Below are 17,959 nucleotides of genomic sequence, written 5' to 3' on the forward strand. Positions count from 1 at the left end.
CCACTACTCAGATCACAATGGGGTGCATTCTGGTGGTAGGAAACACCTCAAAGGGTGGGCCACATACCTGTTCAGCTTTTAGCAGAGTGAAATGAATAAGATCTCAGAGTACAGTTTGCTCTCCTTGGCCACAGCAGTCAATTAACAAGTATCTGGTGAGTACCTGCAACTTTCTAGAAACTTCCTGGTGTGAGGCAGCAGCAGCACCCTTCGCCTGTAAGTGTAATATGAGAGGGCTTGCGTTTTGAAGAGTTGAACTTAAATAACAAATTTCGTGTCATCTATTATTTATTATGTATCTACTATTGATTCTGTTCATTGGTTTGGGATCCTTTACTTTCTTCCTGCTTCAATCTGCCTTCCTTTTCTTTAATATTGTATCTTTATTATCTAGGCTCCCCAGAGCATAATATTACATTGTAGCATTTAATGGCGACCTCTGGAGAAGGCAGTGACCCCAGTGGCAGAGCGGTGCCCCAGCGCCTGGCACAGGTACAGGAGCTTGAGCCTCGGGTGGCCCGAAGACGCCTGTCCCAGGCCCGCCACCGAGCCACCCTGACAAGGCTCTTCAGTAGCCTCAGGAAAATCGTTTACCAGCAGTCTGACTTCACAGCCTCAAAGGTATGAGGACCTGAGTGTGGGGAGGAAAATTTCTATACATGGAGGGAGCATAGAGCAAGGTGGGGACTGGCCTGGGGATGCCACTTCCCCCCTCCCTGCCCTGAGGGCTGGGGCCTGCCTGGTGGGCCAGCGATCAGTGTGGACACCTCCCTGTGCTCCGTCTGCTGCTGCCTCACTGAGCTCCGCGCCCCGCCCCACGAGGCTCTCAGTCCCTGCAGGTAGAACCAGTCCCCCTCCGGTGCCGTTCCACGGCCCGTTGCTCTGCCCCTTTTCAGCACTTCCTGAATTCTAGTTTGTGTTAACAAGTGGTTGTTTCATGTTTGTCTCCCTAGTAGAACAGCGGCACCCTGAAAGCAGGGGCTGTCTTGTCTGCCCTGCATCCCCAGGCCCAGCCGTGTCCCCTGAGACACGTGCCCGATGAATGTAGGTCACCCAGACAGGTATCAGTGGTCAGCATAATAAACAGTATTTACAGTTGTCATTTTTTAACAATCTTGCAGTTATCATTTTGACTTTAGTAATATTACAGGAAGGAAGGGCGGGAGGAAGGAAAAAAGGAAGGAAGGAGGGAAGGAGGGAATGAGGGAGGAATGCTGCGGTTCTAGTCCTGCAGAACAGGAAATTCAGAGCTCAAGACACAGAGCATTTAAGTTTTTAGATCAAGTGGAGCGTATGCATTTAGCAAATAAAAAATAGTGTTAGAATAGCACGTTTCGTATTAGCCAGCCAGTTGCACTGTGACAAGCGAGCAGAAATGAGTTGGGAGCCTTGTGCCAGCCTGGGGCTGATATTCATTCAGACCGCCTGTAAGTCACCATTTATTCCTCCTTTAAGTAGCACATGGAGTCGTTTGCCTTTTTTGCAGCCCTAGTCATTTGCCGAACGCAGCTTAATTGTTTCTGAATACTTCGGTATTTTGGTGAGACCCATTTTCAGGACACACATTAAACTTCATGTCTTCTGCTCATCAAAACCAGCTGCCTACCCTTTTTATTGAGAATGTGGAGGACTGTGACTTTACACCTGAGGGATTGTGGCCTCAGACCCAGGAAGGGGCTCCTGTGTCTGCAAAACCAGTCTGTGCAGCGGGAGGCCGGCTTCCAGCGTGTCTGTCTCTATCTTCAGTGGCAGGTTTTGAACAGGGCGAAGAGTCATATTCAGGAGCAGGAACAAGTCTTGGATAATCTGCTGAAGGTGAAAGGTAACAGGTTCTACCTGCCACCCCCCCACCCCCCCCACCCCCCCGGGAAAGAAAGGCTGGTTGGTTGTTCTATTGAAAACAGAGACACTGGGTTAAGCAAAGTGAATGAATCTTTACCGAGTGCCTACTGTGTGCCAGGCCCTGTGCTTGGGCCAGGGACACCAGGAGATTCACAGCCTGACCTCAGAGGTCACCAGCCTGTCGAGCGTGGTGAGATCCTATTGGGGTGCTGTTGAAGGGTACCTGATCTCATCTTGAGAGGCCAGAGAAAAAGTGGACCAGTGTTTGTCAGAACCTGGCTCCCTTCCTTGGCCCCGGTTTGGGAGAGATGGCTGCTGGGAAATTGAGTTTAATGAGCTGGTGGAAGCTGAACTCTGAAAGGGACACTTTCAATGTCTTGAGTGAGCTGGACGAGTCTAGGAAGCACTTCCCTCTCACACATGGAAGGAGGGGTGCAGCTGGGCTCTTGACTCCCTAACACTGAACCCCGGGTGGGCTCAGGGACCACCCAGGCTCCCCATAGACCAGAAAGGCAGGAGAGACTCCACAAAGGCCCAGGTGACCCTTACCTTCAACTCCCCAACAGAATCCTTCAACCTGGAGGATGGGAATGCAAACAACTTAGAGGAGGTCAAGGAAAAATACGCCAGAATGTTCTGCAGATATCACAGGTAAATCTCCCCGCACTGGGAGAACCACCTGCCGGTGTGTGACGGTCCAGCTGTCACAGGGAGGGGCTGCGCACCCACTTAGGAGCCTCTTATGCTGGAGAGAATTCTTTTCTTTTTTAATCTAATAGTGTGCGTTGGATTTTTATTTACTGATGATAAAAATCCCTGCTTATTACAGAAAATGTCAAAAATACGGAAAGACCCTATAAAGAAAATAAAAATACAGGTTGTTTCACCTCTTAAGGAAAACCAATGTTGAATTTCAAAGTATAGCCTTGTTTGTTTGTTTGTTTTTAACATTTTGCACATTATTTTATAGAGAATGAGATAATAATGTTTATTTTGAATTATAGCTTTTAATAATTCACCGGGAGGCCTTTGGTTAAAAAAATATGTTTTTATTGATTTTTAGAGAGAGAGCAAGGGAAAAGGAGAGAGAGATAGAAACATCAATGTGATGACCAATGGACATGGACAACTAAGTCGGGGACGGGGCGGAGGTGGGGTGGGGGGTGCCAATGGGGTAAAAAGTTAAAATATCTGTAACAAAAAAATAAATAAAAATTCATAAAAAAAAAAAAAAGAAACATCAATGTGAGAGAGAAATATCAGTCAGCTGCCCCCTGCACTCCCCTACTGGGGATCTTGGTGCATGGGATGATACCCAATGAACTGAGCCACACCAGCTGGGTAACCAGTGGCCTTAGTGAGGGATGCATATGAAAATATGAAAAATCCCAACCTCATCCTGCCTTCCAAGCTTCAGAGGCACCTAAGAAAAGGCAGATTGGACTTCAGAGAGCAAGGAAACCATAGCACACCGAGGTGTCACAGATGCTAAAAGCAGAACCTCGTTTACAATGTCACGCTCAAACTTTGAGAGACAGACGGATTCCAGAAATGTCTTTCTTGTACTTTTATGATCTCATTTTTTATATTTAACTCCTCTGCTATCTGAGCTTTTTATGTGGACTGTGTGGCTACAGACCTTGCTGCGCTCTTTGGTTGACATACCCTCTGCAGAACAGCTGGACTCCGGGGCAGTGCCGGGCTGTGTCATCTCTGGTGGCCCCAGTGCACATCCAGCACAGTGAATATCAGTTTGGCCTCTGATGAGACACAGGGGTTTAAACAATTGTACTCACTCTGAAAACGAGACTGCAAACTGCTTGCTGTTTAGAGACAACCATAAAGCAAGCTTAGATGGTGTGATGTCTCCTACTGATTTGGGTGGGGTGACCGATGACTGGTATTTTCTTCTCTGTGCTTTTCCGTGTTTTCCAAAAAAAAAAAATTTTTAACAACAAATACGGATTTTATCCTGATGAGAAATAATCAGGGGGAAATGATAAAGCATTAAATTAAATTAAATCCACATTGTAGACCATGTAAGATACAGAAAAGTATAAAAAAGGACACAATCACTTACAATTGCATTCCATACACCATTTTGGCCTCAGAGGGGAGGAGGCAGGTGGTGTGTGTGTGTGTGTGTGTGTGTGTGTGTGTGTGTGGTGTGTTCGTACATACCTGGCAGGGTGTTTGTAGCCGAATTTTACAAATCTGACTGCGCCCCCACTCCTAATCAGCCTGGGAGATGCTCTCCGGGAGGCAGGTGTCGGCGTTGGCAGGTCCCAAATGGTTAGCGTGTGGTCCCCACACCACTGATTACATAAGCCATCCTTTCCTTACTGGTTGAAGGTATGAACTGTATCACATACTAAAGTCTTATCAATATTTGTACCATTGGCCCATATGAGAATGGCTACATTTCTTTTATTTTTTTAATTTCATTTTTCAGTTGTAGTTTGGCTACATTTCTTTTAGAATCAAAATAATTGGGGAGGATTTTTTCCCACCAGTATTATTATAAACCTACACTAATTAAAACTGAGTTACCAAGAGATAAACCACAGAACTTATATGCATGTATGCATGACCAATGGACATGGACAACTAAGCCGGGGATGGGGCAGGGGTGGGGGGGGTGCCAATGGGGTAAAAAAGGTAAAATATCTGTAACAAAAAAATAAATAAAAAAAATTTAAAAAAAAACAAAAAACTGAGCTACCAGCATAAGAATGGATTAATTACATTTTATAGTTATCATATTGTAATTAATTAAATTATGATTGAGCATAAGTGCATTTGTTCAAGATCACTTGTATTTCCCCTCCCGAGAACTTTTGGAATCTATTCTTTGCTCATTTTCCATTGGATTGGTGGTCTTCTTTTTTTTTTTAATCAAATCCTCACCTGAGGATATTTTTCCATTTATCTTCAGATAGAGTGTGAGAGAGAGAGGGAGAGTGTGAGGGAGGAAGGGAGAGAGAGAGAGAGAAACATTGATGTGAGAGAGACACATTGATTTGTTGCCTCCCGCACAAGCCCAGCCTGGGCCAGGAATCGAACTGAAACCAAGGTACGTGCCCCTGACTGGAATCGAAACTTTGACTCTTTGGTTTGAGGTCCAATGCTCTAACTGCTGAGCCAAACTGGCCAGGGCTGGATTGGTGGTATTTTTCTTATGTAATTGTAGAAGCTCTTTATGTATACTGAGAAATTAGCTGTCTTTCTAGTATATGACTTGAAAACAATTTTCCCTTAGTTCTTTATTATTTTACTTTTGATGTTTTTGTTTTAACTACACAAAAATGAAGTCTAATCTATCACTCTGTTATGGTACCTGAGTTTGGGGGAATACTTAGGCTTCTTCTGCTCTGAGATTTAAAAAAAAAAAAAAATCCTCCTATGTTTTCTACTGGCTCACTTGTTTTTCATCCAACATGATTCCTTGGAGATCATTTCTATCGGAATGAAGACACTCTGGGTACAAGTTCTGATTTTCCAAATGGTGTGTCATCCTTTACTTTTACTCTTTCTTTCCTTTTTTTTCTTTTCTTTTTAGAATAGAAGAAGCAGCAGGAGAGCCTGGCGGGGCTGCTTTGGCTCACGGGAAAGTCAGAGAAAAGGGGGCCTTGGAGACAGGTTCAGGGGCTGAGCCCCGGACCAGCTGCCACTGCCCATTGCTCCCCTGGCTGCAGGTCTCGTGGGGACACTTAGAGTTTAGGAGACGCGTGCCTGGGGGGGAGAAGGGCGTGGCCACGCTCTGGGAGGGAGAGCTCACCTGTCTCATTCTTCTAACTATGTCTTCTGAAGAGCAAAACTTCAACATTTTGCTGAAGTCCAACTTATTCATTTTTTCTGTTATAGACTGAGCTTTTGGTTTACTCCTAGTATTTCATGTTTTTAGGTGCTATTATAAATAGTACTTTAAAAAGTTTTAATTCCTATTGTACATAGTATATAGAAACACTATTTATTTTTGTTCATCATCCTTGTATTCTGCAACCGTGCTAAACGCCCTTCTTAGTTATGGTCACATGTTTGTCACAGGTTCTTTGGGATTTTCTACATACGCAATCATTGTCTGCAAATAAAGACAGTTTCTTCCTTTTGAGTCTGTATACCTTTCATTTCTTTTTTTCACCTTATTGGTCTGGCTAGAGTCTCCAGTGCGATTTTGAGGGGAGGGTGAGAATGGAGATCCTTGTCTCGTCCCTGATACTCGGGAGGAAACAGTCAGACGTTGGCCGTTATGCACGATCTTAGCTGGAACTCGTTGGCAGGTGGCCTCTGTCAAGCTGACGATGTTCTCGATGTTCTCGTCTGGTCCCTGTTTGCTGAGAGTTTTAATCATGAATGGGTGTGAATTCTGCCAAGTGCTTGTTCTGCATCTATTGATGTTGTAAAAATCATAATATTTAAAAACCAAATATTGATAAGATGTTTAGTCTGTTGATAAGGTGAGTTACATTGATTGATTTTCACAGCCTGAAACAGACTCGCATTCATATGATGAACCCCACTTGAGCATGACATATTAATGCACACGTGTGTGTGTGTGTGTGTGTTATAATACATCATATGTATATACACGTACATATATTTGCTAAGATTGTGGTAAGAATTCTGGTGTCAGTGTTCACAAGGGACACTAACCTGTGGTTGTCTTGTTTCTGTTCCCCCTCAGCCTGCTCCCAAATAAGATTCATCCAAAAGACTTTGCCTGCTCGTGCCCTTTTGAGGCAGTCGGGAAGGATGCTGAGGAGGAAGACGAGGAGGAGGAAGATGAGGAGGAGGAGGAGGACGAAGACCAAGAAGAGGAGGAAGAGGAGGAGGAGGAGGAGGAGGGAAAAGCGGAGTTCTCACGCTCCCCAGTCGCTTTGTCACCAGACCTCATGGAATTTGAACGGTGTGCACGGCTGAGAGAGGTGGCTTCGGGCACAGCTGGAGGTCCGGTGGGGACGGGACCGAGGCTACGGCGGGGGCAGTGCCACAGCCTCAGCTCTCGGACCAGGCCCTGAGCCGTGGCAGCTCCGTGCAGGAGGGGCTGGGGGGCGGGGTTGGCAGAAAAGCTGAGGAAACGGTCTTGAAGCTCCGTTTGCACAGCACATGCACTGTGTTTACTTAGGCTGGTGTTTATTTGGGGTGTCTTTGGGGGTCTTGATTACAAGGGCTAGAGCCCCACCCCCACAGAGTCCGTCTTGGGCAGCATTATCGTAAGAAAGCAGACGAATGGCTGGCTCAGATGCCCACTGCCACTCACTGCCCCTCCACAGACTGAGACCCCTGGCAGCCGCGATGGCTTTCAGGGCGTAGGCTCCGTCCACGGCCGAGCCTGACTTTCGGGCTCCAGGTGAAAGTGGGTGTCACATCACGTCTGCACGGCCGTGGGCTTGGGATTCTAAGCAGTTTTCCCGTGGGGTGGGAGCTGAGCCGGCCGCGCCCCTCATCTTCTCTTCTATAAGCTCACAGGGGGCCCTGGGAGGGCGGGAGGAAGGGCCCCGAAGCAGAAATCTGTCACCCACGGCCCCCACGATGGCTCTGCTCTCCACGGGGCAGGGGCAGGCTGAGACTAGCAATGCGGAGCCCCGGTGCAGCACAGAGAGGTGGCCCCACACAGAGCCTGAGGGGAGGGCCACGGACAGCCCTTGGTCTCAAGCTTAGGTGTGGGAGACGGCGTTGCTTCTGTTCCAGGTATCTCAACTTCTACAAGCAGACAATGGACCTCCTGACCAGGAACGGCGTGGTCTCCTCGCAGGAGGTGACGCTCCCCATCGTCTCTGCAGCCATCTCCCACCTGTGGCAGAACCTCTCCGAGGAGAAGAAGGCCAGTCTCCTGCAGGTCTTGGCGCAGAAGCACAGCGGTCTCCTGGGCCTCGCAGGGGCCACCCAGGAGCCAGCCTGTGCCGAGGACAGCATGAAGGACAGTGGGTTCGACAGCCAAGGGGCCAGCTGCTCGCTCGTCTCCACCCCGGAGGAGGTGCGTGGACCCTGCGGGTGGGGTGGAGGGGCGTCAGCCCAGGCCAGGAGACATCAGGAATCTGCTTGGGGTCATGTAGCAAGTTTGAAGTGCTGTTTGGATTCTGGCTTATGTGGTCAGGGTCTCATTTTCCTGCCATCATCTCCACAATGATAGAACAGCATTTCTTTCTTTTTATTTATTTATTTATTTTTTTTTTAGAGAGGAAGGAAGAGGGAGCGAGAGATTGAAACATCAATGAGAGAGAACATCAACTGGCCGCCTCCTGCATGCCCCCCCACTGGGTATCGGGCCCACAACCTGGGCACGTGCCCTGACCGGGAATCGAACCAGCGACCTCTTGGTGCATGGGTCGACGCTCAACCACTGAGCCACTGCGGCCTGGTAGAACAGCATTTCTTCAGTTAGTTTCTGGCCTTTCCATGAGGATTACAGAGGAGAAGCCTGAGAAGGTTGTATCAGCTAGGATTTCTTATCTGCACGTTACTGGCTCATTAAACCCTGAAGAAATGGACTACTCACACTCAGGGCGGTTCCAAGGCAGGGCAGGGTCTGGTCAGTTCTCAGTGATGTCACCATGGCCTCGGATCTTCTCTTCTCTCTGCTCCACTTCATCCTAAGGCTGGTTTCTCACCTTTTCTCTCCTCCCCACTTTCCCATCCTGTGTGACTGGACTGGCAGCTGGTAGCAATGGAGCTGTCATTGCCCCTCCTCCACATCAGGTTAGAGAGATGTCCTGGGGCTCTTTCTCAAGGGTCAAGAAACAACGTCTCCAGAAATTCCCACTGAACCTCTCCTCCTCTCTCATTGGCCAGACTTGGACAGATTGACAGATTACTGAGCCAATGACCTGCATAATCAAGATAGGGTTGCATTTGGACCAACCAGGTCCAACCCCTGAGAGGCAGTCAGTTCCCACCCCAAAGAGCATTGCTGCCGCTCAGAGAAGTCGGCTTGGGCCAACCCAGGGCTGGGTGATAAGGTGAGCGGAACGAAAAGAAGTTATGTCCAAGGTAGTGAAATCTCTGTAGTTCCTGGTCTATCTAGAGAGGTTCTTCTGTGGAACGGTTGTGTTCACGGCCCTGGACTCGGGGTCATGTGTTGCTGGGTGCTCCAGAAGGGCCAGGGAGCCTGGCTGTGCCCCTCCTGGGCTGGCCTGTGTGGGGGTTGCAGCTCCAGTGGGCAGACTGGTTGAGGGCGGGAATTTAGGTCCTGAGTCCCCACCCAGGCCTGCCGGAGAGGAACACCCAGAGGATGGGCTTCTGGGCTGATGAACTTGGGAGCTCAGTGACCCCTTTCCAGATCCTGTTTGAGATGACCAAAGAGACAGTTTAAAAAAGGACACCAGAAAATGTCCTGAAAACCAGGAGGGGGTTATCCAGTGGCTAGAATCCCAAGGGGTTCAGTTCAGGGAAAGTACATTGTCAGACAATTCGAAGGGCAGACCCAACTTGGGGCTGGGGAGCTCCCTGTCTTCTCCTGGGGGCTGCATGGTGACCTGGTGTGGATAAAACACAGCATGCCAGCAATACTTTTAATGTGAGAAGGTCCCATGCCATAGTTTATATAAAATTCAAGTTTAATGAAGCATCTAGTAGGTTTATTTACTAAATTTGGCCATCCTAAGTGTATATTATGTCCCTGTGGGATACTTAATATTCTTCAACAAATTAAGGAAGAGCAGAACCAACTGTCTAAATAGCAAGATTCCAAAACTAGGGATATATGATGTAATACGCCTAGGGAAAGGATGGAGGGAAATAAATCAATATGTCAACAATGGACCTCTCCAGATGGGATTGTTTCTCAGTGATTTTTATTTTCTTTATTTGTTTCTATTTTCCAGAGTTTTCATGATAAACATATATTTCTTTTATAAAGCACATAATATTCAATAATAGCTAACATGCTTGAGCCATTATTATGTGCCTGGTGCCTTACATTTCTCATCTTATTTAATCCTTGCAACAACCCTGTGCGTAGGCACTGTTGTGATCGCCATTTACAGAGGAGCATTCAAGAGATTAAGTCACTTGTCCGAGGTCACACAGCTTCCTGCATGGCAGGGCTGGGTGTCGGCTGTCCTGCAGCTTAACTCCAGAGCCCCTTGACCTCTATATCCGCTGCCCTGGTGTGAAACTGCTCCATCCTGGGCTCAAACAGGCTCTCCACCCGGGGAGGTGTAGACGAGCCCTTTTCTGGGTAAACTGAGTCTCGGCTCTGGCTGTTGCATCTCACGCGGGACCTCTGTCTTCTTTAGAAAGAGGAGACCTCAGCCCCCAGCATTTCCCTCTAGGGTTGGCCGTTCGTTCTGGGTGGCAAGAGCTTAATATTTACCCCCCGGGAAGGTCACCAAGCAGAGCCCCTGGGATCGGGCCCGGCTCTAACAGGCACGCCCTCCAGGGATGAGGGTAGAGAGGCAGTCTGCCTACTGATCTCTCCCGCAGCAGCCCAGGGCAGAGGCCAGCTGCAGAGTGATGTGTGACACAAAGTCCTATGCTTCTTTCAGCTCCTTTTTGAAGATGCCTTTGATGTGGCATGTTTCCTGGACAAGAGTGAGGCGCCAAGTATATCCAGCCCCAGGTAAGGACGGGGTGTGAGATGGTGTATGTGTACATGTGTGTAAGTGTGCGCCTGTGTGTGCACGCGTATATACATACCTGTGTTTGTGTGTGCGTGCATGTGTGTGCATATACATGTGTGAGCGTGCCTGTGTGTACGTACATGTGCGCAGGTGTGTACGTGTGTGCGTGTGCCCCTGCTGGGATGTTCAGGAGCCTCTCCCCTGCAGTCCCTCAGAGGGGTGCATACTTTGGTGGAAGTTCTTGGGGATCCACTTTTCCCCGTGGTTCGAAGTGGGCTGGTCCTGGCGATGTAGTGTCTAGGGTTCTTCAGAGCCGACATCCCTCCATCCTGGCCCCGGCTGAGACACAGCAGGTCGCTCACGTGGCACTGCTTCCCCAGGGTGAGGGGTCGTGGGCAGGCGACAGCAGTCGGCCTGGTCTGGGAGGGGGCAGGGGCCTGGGGCATGGAGAACCTGGGCCAGCATGGAGACAGACCCGTGCCTGGAGCTTCGGAGAGTCTCTGAGCTGTACCAGGAGAAGCTGCTTGTCACCTGGTGTCAGTGGATATGCGAGGAGGGGAGGAGGCGATGGCTGACCCCTGGGCTGAAAAGACCCAAAACAGGGCCTGCGGAGATTTGAAAACAAGCAACAGCCTGACCAAGTCTGCCCTGGGGCCTTTTCTCGGAGGAAGCTGGTTTAGGACTGACCCGCTGGGTGGAGGCGGCTAAGGGACTGAACTGAAGTATGCGCGGAGCCCACAGGGGACCAGAGCCATGGGCATTGCTGTAGAGGTGGGCTCTCAGGGCCAGAGGCCATCTTGCTCTCCTGTTCCAGAGGCCACAGCTGAGGGCACTAAATTAGGACACAGGAGCCCCCCTGTCGTCTCCCTGTTCCAGCGTGTTCCAGACGTGACGTGGGACCTACGTGATGCAGACCTTCTGAGGAGGGCTCCTGGCTCTCCAAGGATTCAGCTAGGTGTTTTAAAGTGCTTGGCTCGCTCAGCTGGTGTGGCTCAGTGGTTGAGCATCGACCCTTGCACCAAGAGGTCACCGGTTCGATTCCCGGTCAGGGCACATGCCCAGGTTGCTGGCCGACCCCCAGTGGGGGGCATGCAGGAGGCAGCCAATCGATGTTTCTATCTGTCTCTCCCTCTCCCTTCCTCTCTCTCTCATGTCAATAAAGAAAAAAATAAATAAATAAGTAAATAAATAAAAAAGCTTGGCTCACACCATAATCCAAATGTTTAGGGTACAGGCAGAGGCCAAAGAGCAGGGTTCTAAACAGTTCCTTTTCTCCCTCTTCGTCGTCAGTTCCATGTTCACCAGCAGCAACTCAGAGAACCCGGAAGAGAAGTTCCAGCTCTACACGCAGATCATCGACTTCTTCAAAGACCTGTGCTGTGTTAACACCCAGGTGAAGCAGGTAGGCCGGGGAGAGCAAGGGGGCGCCCTCCCGCCTTGGGGTCCAGAAGGGCCCTTGAGGAGAGCTGGCCCTCACCCGGACCACACCGCGAGGCCCCCGGTGCGGACGTCCTTTCATTCTCTCTGGCCTGTTCCACGGGGGCTCGACTTCAGCCTAATGCAGCCAGTGGGATGGGAGATGTCCGAGGAGATGGGGGTGGGGGGACGAGGGATGCTCTTCGGGCCAGACCCCGAAGTAGCAACCAGGTCCCCGGGCCTGACCCTTCGCAGGTGTTCCCAAATATCACGGCGAGGAATGACCTCTGTGACTCCCTGACAGCTTTCCAAGAGGCCTTTTCCTCATCTTCTGAGACCCGTGGGTAACATTTGCTGTCAGCCTCGGGAGGATATTAATTTCTGCAGCTTATAATGACATTAAGTGGCTATGGTCTTGGTTAGGAGGCACATTCTGGAAGCTTTTGTCAGGGGAGGGGTTTACGCCTGAGCCACAAAGCTTCATGGCCGTAGCTTTTCTCAACTCGTTTAGCAAAAATACAGTTGTTTGTTTTAAAAGGTGAGCAGTAATAATGAAAATGTCTGTCTAAAAATAATTAGGACAGTTGGCTGGTGTAGCTCAGTGGTTGAGCGTCGACCCAGGCACCAAGAGGTCACCCGTTCAATTCCCGGTCAGGGCACATGCCCAGGTTGTGGGCTCGATCCCCAGTGGGGGGCATGCAGGAGGCAGCCAATCGATGTTCTCTCTCATCGATGTTTCCATCTCTCTCTCCTCCTCACTTCCTCTCTCTCTAAAATCAATAAAGGGAAAAAAAAGATAAATTTATTTAAAAAAAATAAAATTAAAATATAAATAATTAGGACAGCTTTTCCACAGGCTCAGGAATAATGTGGCCCTTTCCACGCCGCGCCTTCATGAGGACACCTTAGTGGGATGAGTTTGCTTTCCCTCCTCTCTGCACCCCCAGCAACAAGGAAAGAACACGCAGGGATTGGCGATCCAGAGAGCAGAGTGGCTCGAACCTGGATCACCTTGGGAGCGTCTTAGAAGTGCAGGCTCCTAGTGCCTCACCCCAGGAGTCTCAGTCAGTGGTTCAGGGTGGGGCCCCATATTTTGAACAAGTCGCCCTGGAGGCTGTGGTGCAGGAGGCCTGGGGCTTTCCTAGCTTCTGGTGTAACGAGGGAAATTCGTTCTCTGCCCATCCACTGCCCGCTCAGCTTCGTGGGAGGTGGCTGATGGACACTTCATTAGCCCTGCCTTGGTTTCCTAGGACCTGGGACCAATCATCACAGGCTTGGGGGTGTGCAGCTCCCAGGTCTGGAGGCCAGGAGGCCAGAGGAAGGTGTCGGCAGGGCCCTGCTGTCTCTGGAAGCTGGGAGGAGCCCACCTTGCCTCTGCCTAGCTTCCAGCGGCCCCGCAGCCCTCAGCATCCCTTGGCTGGTAGCTGCATCGCTTCAGTCTCTGGCCCTGTCTTCTGTGTCTCTCTGGCCCTCTCATCTTCTCATAAGGACACCAGTCATTTGGATTGAGGGCCACACCAAATCCACGATGAGTTCATCTCCAGATCCTTTAATTATATCTGCAAAGACCCTATTTCCAAATAAGGTTCCTGATGGACATGGATTTAGGGAAACATTGTTTTTTATTATTATTTTTAATCCACACCCAAGGATATTTTTCTATTTATCTTCACATAGAGTGGGAGGGAGAGAAACAGAGAGGGACACATTGACTGGCTGCCTCCCACACGACCCTTACCAGGGCTGGGAATCGAACTGCAACCGAGGTACGGGCCCTTAGCCGGAATCAAACCCATAACTCACTGGTCCTCGGGCTGACGCTCCACCACTGAGCCAAACCAGCCATTATTTTTTTAAATACATTTTTATTGATTTTAGAGAGAGAGGAAGAGAGAAGGAGAGAGAGAACAACTGTGTGAAAGAGAAACATCGAGCGGTTGCCTTCCCTACGCACCCCTACCTGGGTCCGAACCCACAACCCAGGTGTGTGCCCTGACCGGGAAGTGAACTGGCAACCTTCCGGTGCATAGGAGAACGTTCAATCAACGGAGCCTCTCCGACGGGGCTGGAGGGACACAATTCAACACACTGCAGCACACAATTCCTACAGAAGCCTCTCACAGCCTGTTGCTTTTGCAAATCTTCAGCTTAAAATGCCATTTTCAGGGGCTTACGGAACTAGAACATTTTGAACAATTTTCAAATACTTTGTGTGACAGAGACTTGAGTGTGTGGTTCCCTGCAGGACACTTGGCCTCCTGGCACCTCCTACACTATGACTCCCTCGTTTCTCAAACTTTGCCATTGTCTTCACTCTGAACAAGGGGCCCTGGGTGATCTTGGCCACTGATCCCCACTAGGACAAGCGGGGTCCCTGTGCCCCGCCCCCATCAGTAGAGCATGGAGATTGAGGACTGTTCCCCTGAGCTGGAAAGTCTTCATCTGCAGACTCATCCCCGCATCCGGCTCTCATCCTTGGGACCAGGTCCCACATGCATGAGATGGTGCACTGGGGATGCGTCCCAGTGCCCAAGGGGATCAACGCCAGACCAGCAGCCTAGCAAACTACAGGGGTCGTTTCCTGCCATGGTGGGGAAAGACAGGAAGTGCTCCAAACCCCAGAACATACTTTTAGGAAGAGAAAGAATGGGAATTTGGAGAGGTTGGCTGGGGTCATTGTAAGGGAATGAGAAACCCTCGCTAAATAAACCAATCATCTCCTAATAGCTAACCCATGTACATGGCTTAAAATTCAAGTTACCAAAAAATATACAAAGAAAACTTAGTCTCTTTCCTATCAGTGCCCCTTGGTTATAACCCATTCATTTCCCCAAAGGCAGCTACCATTACCAGTTTCTTGAACAGCCATCCAATATTTATGTGTTCTTTCAAACACAAACGGTTGCCTACTGTCCACATTGCTTTGTATCTTTGCCCTTTTAAATTAATATATCGCACAGATAAAGAGGGGTCACGTTCTTTTTATTGAAACAGCTGCATGGTGCCCTGGCCGGGGGCTCAGTGGTTAGAGCATTGGCCCGTGGATCAAAGAGTCCCAGGTTCGATTCCAGCCAAGGGCACGTACCTCAGTGGTGGTTCAACCCCTGCCTGGGTTGGGGTCATGCAGGTGACAACCAGTCGATGTTTCTCTCTCTCTCTCTCCTTCCCACTCTGTCTAAAGATACATATAAAACTATCCTCAGGTGAGGATTAAAAACATAGTAATAATAATAATAAAACAGCTGCATGGTGTTCCATTGGTGGGTGCGTCATGGTGTAATTCACCATCCTCCGTTAATGGACATTTGAATAAAACTGTAAGTTTCCCCTGTCTCTCTTCTGGGATCCTGGATATCCCCAGGATGGGAAAGAAGCCAGTTCTGCTGTATCCAAAAAAAGCCTTTTTGGTGATCACAGAATAAAATAGAAATGGGACCTTCCCCCCACTGCCCCAACTTCCTGGCCATAAGCTGCAGGTGAAGATGTAGCTGAGAAGATGGGGGCAGAGACCGAGGGAGCGGGGCTTGCCCGAGGTGGTGGGGCCTCCTCGTCTGCCCGGGCAGCAGTCCTTAACTAAATAATCAGTTCTCTTCCGTCCTGTGTTGCAGGAACTAGACCTTCCCGTGGACGATGAAATGATGATGTTGCAGTGCACGGAGACCTTTGACGATGACGATTTGTAACTGCGCGGGCTGGGAGGGAAGGCAGTGAATGAGGCGGAGTTTCCGAGTTTGAACGCCGGCAGCCAAGGATGAACCTGCCTCAGACCTTCTGGGATATTCTGGATGGACTGTCCCAGAAGCATTTTGATTGTTGTAGTTCCTGATTATTATAAAGTGTTAAGATGTTTGTCTTTCGGGGTTGTTTGGTGTAAGGGGCTGGCCTGCAGGGCACACACCTGCACCCCCTGTACTGCTATTTTGGGGAGTAGTGGGTGCGGCTGAGGCTCAGGCCATAGGCCTTCCAGTAAAGGACAGGCAGGACCTGTCTCTGGAGGTGCCATGATAGCGGGTACTTTCAGTGCACTCTGGGTTCAGGTGGTTGTTCTGGTGGGTTCTAGAGAGTTCTGGAGACCACCCACTCATCCTGCATGCTGGGAGCCCAGGAGCAGTGCTGACCCCAACTGTGTGCTACAGGACATCAGGGCAGAACCAACTACACCTGTTTCTTCTGGTGATAAAGACCCCTGAATGAGTCTGAGCCAGATCCCAACAGTGTCTGAGCACTTTCTGGTGGGGCTCCTGGGCAAAGAGTGTATAATGTCCCTGGACGTGTACACAGGGTGTGCTGTTTGGTCAAACATTATTCTCGATGTTTCTGTGAATGTATTTTTTTAGATAAGATTAACATTTAAATCAGTAGACTTTGAGTAAAGCAAGTTACTTGCCACAATATGGTGAGCCTTGTCTAATCAGTTGAAGGGCTGCATAGACCTAAAAAAAGACTCCAGTAAGAAGGGATTCTGCCAATGACAGCCCTCAGAGACTTGAGCTGCAACTCTTCCTAGCTTACTGGGGTCTACCCTGCAGATTTTGGACTTGCCAGCCTCCACAATCACAGGAGCTCATAGCTTAAAGATATATATAATATATGTGTGTATATAGTATATATCTACTACCATGTACGTGTGTACACATGTATGTATGTAGACCTGCACGTATGTGTACACACACACATCCTATTGGCTTGGTTTCTCTGGAGAACTCTGACTAATCCACTGAGTGTGCAGAGAAAAGGGGTTTGCCCAGCTCTTTACAGTTTATACATCATAGCAACAGTGGCTCCCTTCCACTGATGGGCCCCCCAAATGCATTGGCTGTTTCATTGCTCATTGTCCTGTGATGCAGGATCCAACCCTCTAGGACTCCCCCTTGGGGTGTGCAGGGGTTGCAGCTTTGTTGGCACTTGACTGTTTGTAAACTGCAGGGCACAGAGGGGAAGGGCCTGGAGGGGCCAGCAGGTCCACCTGCCACTTTGGGAAGAGACCTGTTCTCTCAGCCAACAGCCCCATCTCCATCCCCTGCCCCACCCCAGACCTCTTCCTCTGAAGGCATCAAAATACTGCTGAGAACATGTGGGCTGAGGGAGTTCCTGTGGGGACATCAGGCTACACTGGTTGACACTAGGGACAGGAGGGCTGAAGCCCAGCACTCCAGGATGAAGCTGTAGGCCAGGCTTCAGTGACTAAGTGACCACCAGGTCAGAGCACGGTTGTCATGGTCTTCATTCATCTAATGCTTATGTAGCTGCCATGGTGTGGGGGGTGCTGGAGGTGCTCGGGAGGGTGTGGTCGCCACCCATTCCTGCATGGGGAGGTCAGCACATCCAGGGGTGGGGAGGGTGGGGAGGACTTGGGCAGGTGCGTCCGAAGAGACGGCCTCACATCCTGGTCTCTGTGGCACTGTTCAGGTGCTTTCCTGAGGAATCCTGGGAGTAGAGTGTGAGCTGGCTCACTTCCCCCTTCCTTTTCCTACCACATTCCAGCCTGGGCCAGAAGGGGAGGCTTTGGGTCCAGGAGGTGGTGCAGGACTTGGTGCCAATCCCACAGGGGAGGCCGTAGATCTCCAAGACCTCCGTGGTCTCCTCAACCTCGTGGATTTGATTCCATGCCATGAGGCCTCTCTCCTCCAGACTTCCTGAGAGGAGACAGTGAGCAATCAAGACTGGGCACGGATAGGTGGATGAGGTGGGAGGGAGCCTCTGGCGCCCCCTGCAGGCACTCGAGATCTCCTCTGTGTGCCCTCCACCTGCCAATAGAACCGCCGATCTCAGGAATCAGCTCAGCTCAGCCCAGCTCATCAGGCATTCCCTGAGCTCCCCCTGTGGGGTTGACACGATGCAGAGCTCCGGGGTAAGACCTTCTATGAACCATCGTCCTTTCATCAGGGGGCTGGCCTTTCCACATTTTAATGTTTCTGGAATGCAGACACTTTTGACACTTGGAGGAGAAAAGAAATGTGGAAAATAGAATGCCCCGAAGCAGATGCTATCATAGAGGTCCTTGCAGGAGGCTGTGGGAGGGTCGAGAAGAGAGCGTGGAAAGCAAAGCCTTGTGTGATGTCGCTCTGCACATCACATCCTCAGCACTCAGAGGCCCCATTTGCTCATCATCACACTATTACCTCATATTGTAATCGTCT

The 17,959-nt window shown here is 49.8% G+C and overlaps 2 protein-coding genes across 3 annotated transcripts in view; one reads left to right on the plus strand and one right to left on the minus strand.

The window, feature by feature from the left end:
• The first annotated feature begins 429 nt into the window (after nt 1-429).
• On the plus strand, nt 430-15,502 carry STRA8 (stimulated by retinoic acid 8). The gene is made up of 8 exons (XM_036247624.1): nt 430-621; nt 1,747-1,822; nt 2,409-2,493; nt 6,527-6,748; nt 7,534-7,819; nt 10,329-10,402; nt 11,694-11,805; nt 15,428-15,502. The coding sequence occupies exons 1-8, from the start codon at nt 430-432 to the stop codon at nt 15,500-15,502; spliced, it is 1,122 nt and encodes a 373-aa protein (XP_036103517.1).
• Nucleotides 15,503-17,198: 1,696 nt separating this feature from the next.
• Nucleotides 17,199-17,959, minus strand: part of LOC118619951 (solute carrier family 23 member 1-like) — a 42,085-nt gene continuing 41,324 nt past the window's right edge. For both annotated transcript variants that reach the window (XM_036246840.1, XM_036246839.1), the window contains exon 13: nt 17,199-17,455. In XM_036246840.1, coding sequence (XP_036102733.1) covers nt 17,199-17,455 — 257 coding nt within the window. The remainder of the gene's footprint in view (nt 17,456-17,959) is intronic.

Source organism: Molossus molossus, unplaced genomic scaffold (assembly GCF_014108415.1).
Source record: "Molossus molossus isolate mMolMol1 unplaced genomic scaffold, mMolMol1.p scaffold_m16_p_7, whole genome shotgun sequence".
In the NCBI taxonomy this organism is placed as follows: Eukaryota; Metazoa; Chordata; class Mammalia; order Chiroptera; family Molossidae; genus Molossus; species Molossus molossus.

Excerpts from the sequence above, each read along its gene's own strand:
- STRA8 (XM_036247624.1), top strand. The coding sequence starts at position 430 with ATGGCGACCTCTGGAGAAGGCAGTGACCCCAGTGGCAGAGCGGTGCCC. Across the intron at positions 7,820-10,328 it reads TCGTCTCCACCCCGGAGGAG|CTCCTTTTTGAAGATGCCTT; the intron begins GTGCGTGGACCC and ends TGCTTCTTTCAG. Across the intron at positions 10,403-11,693 it reads CCAAGTATATCCAGCCCCAG|TTCCATGTTCACCAGCAGCA; the intron begins GTAAGGACGGGG and ends CTTCGTCGTCAG.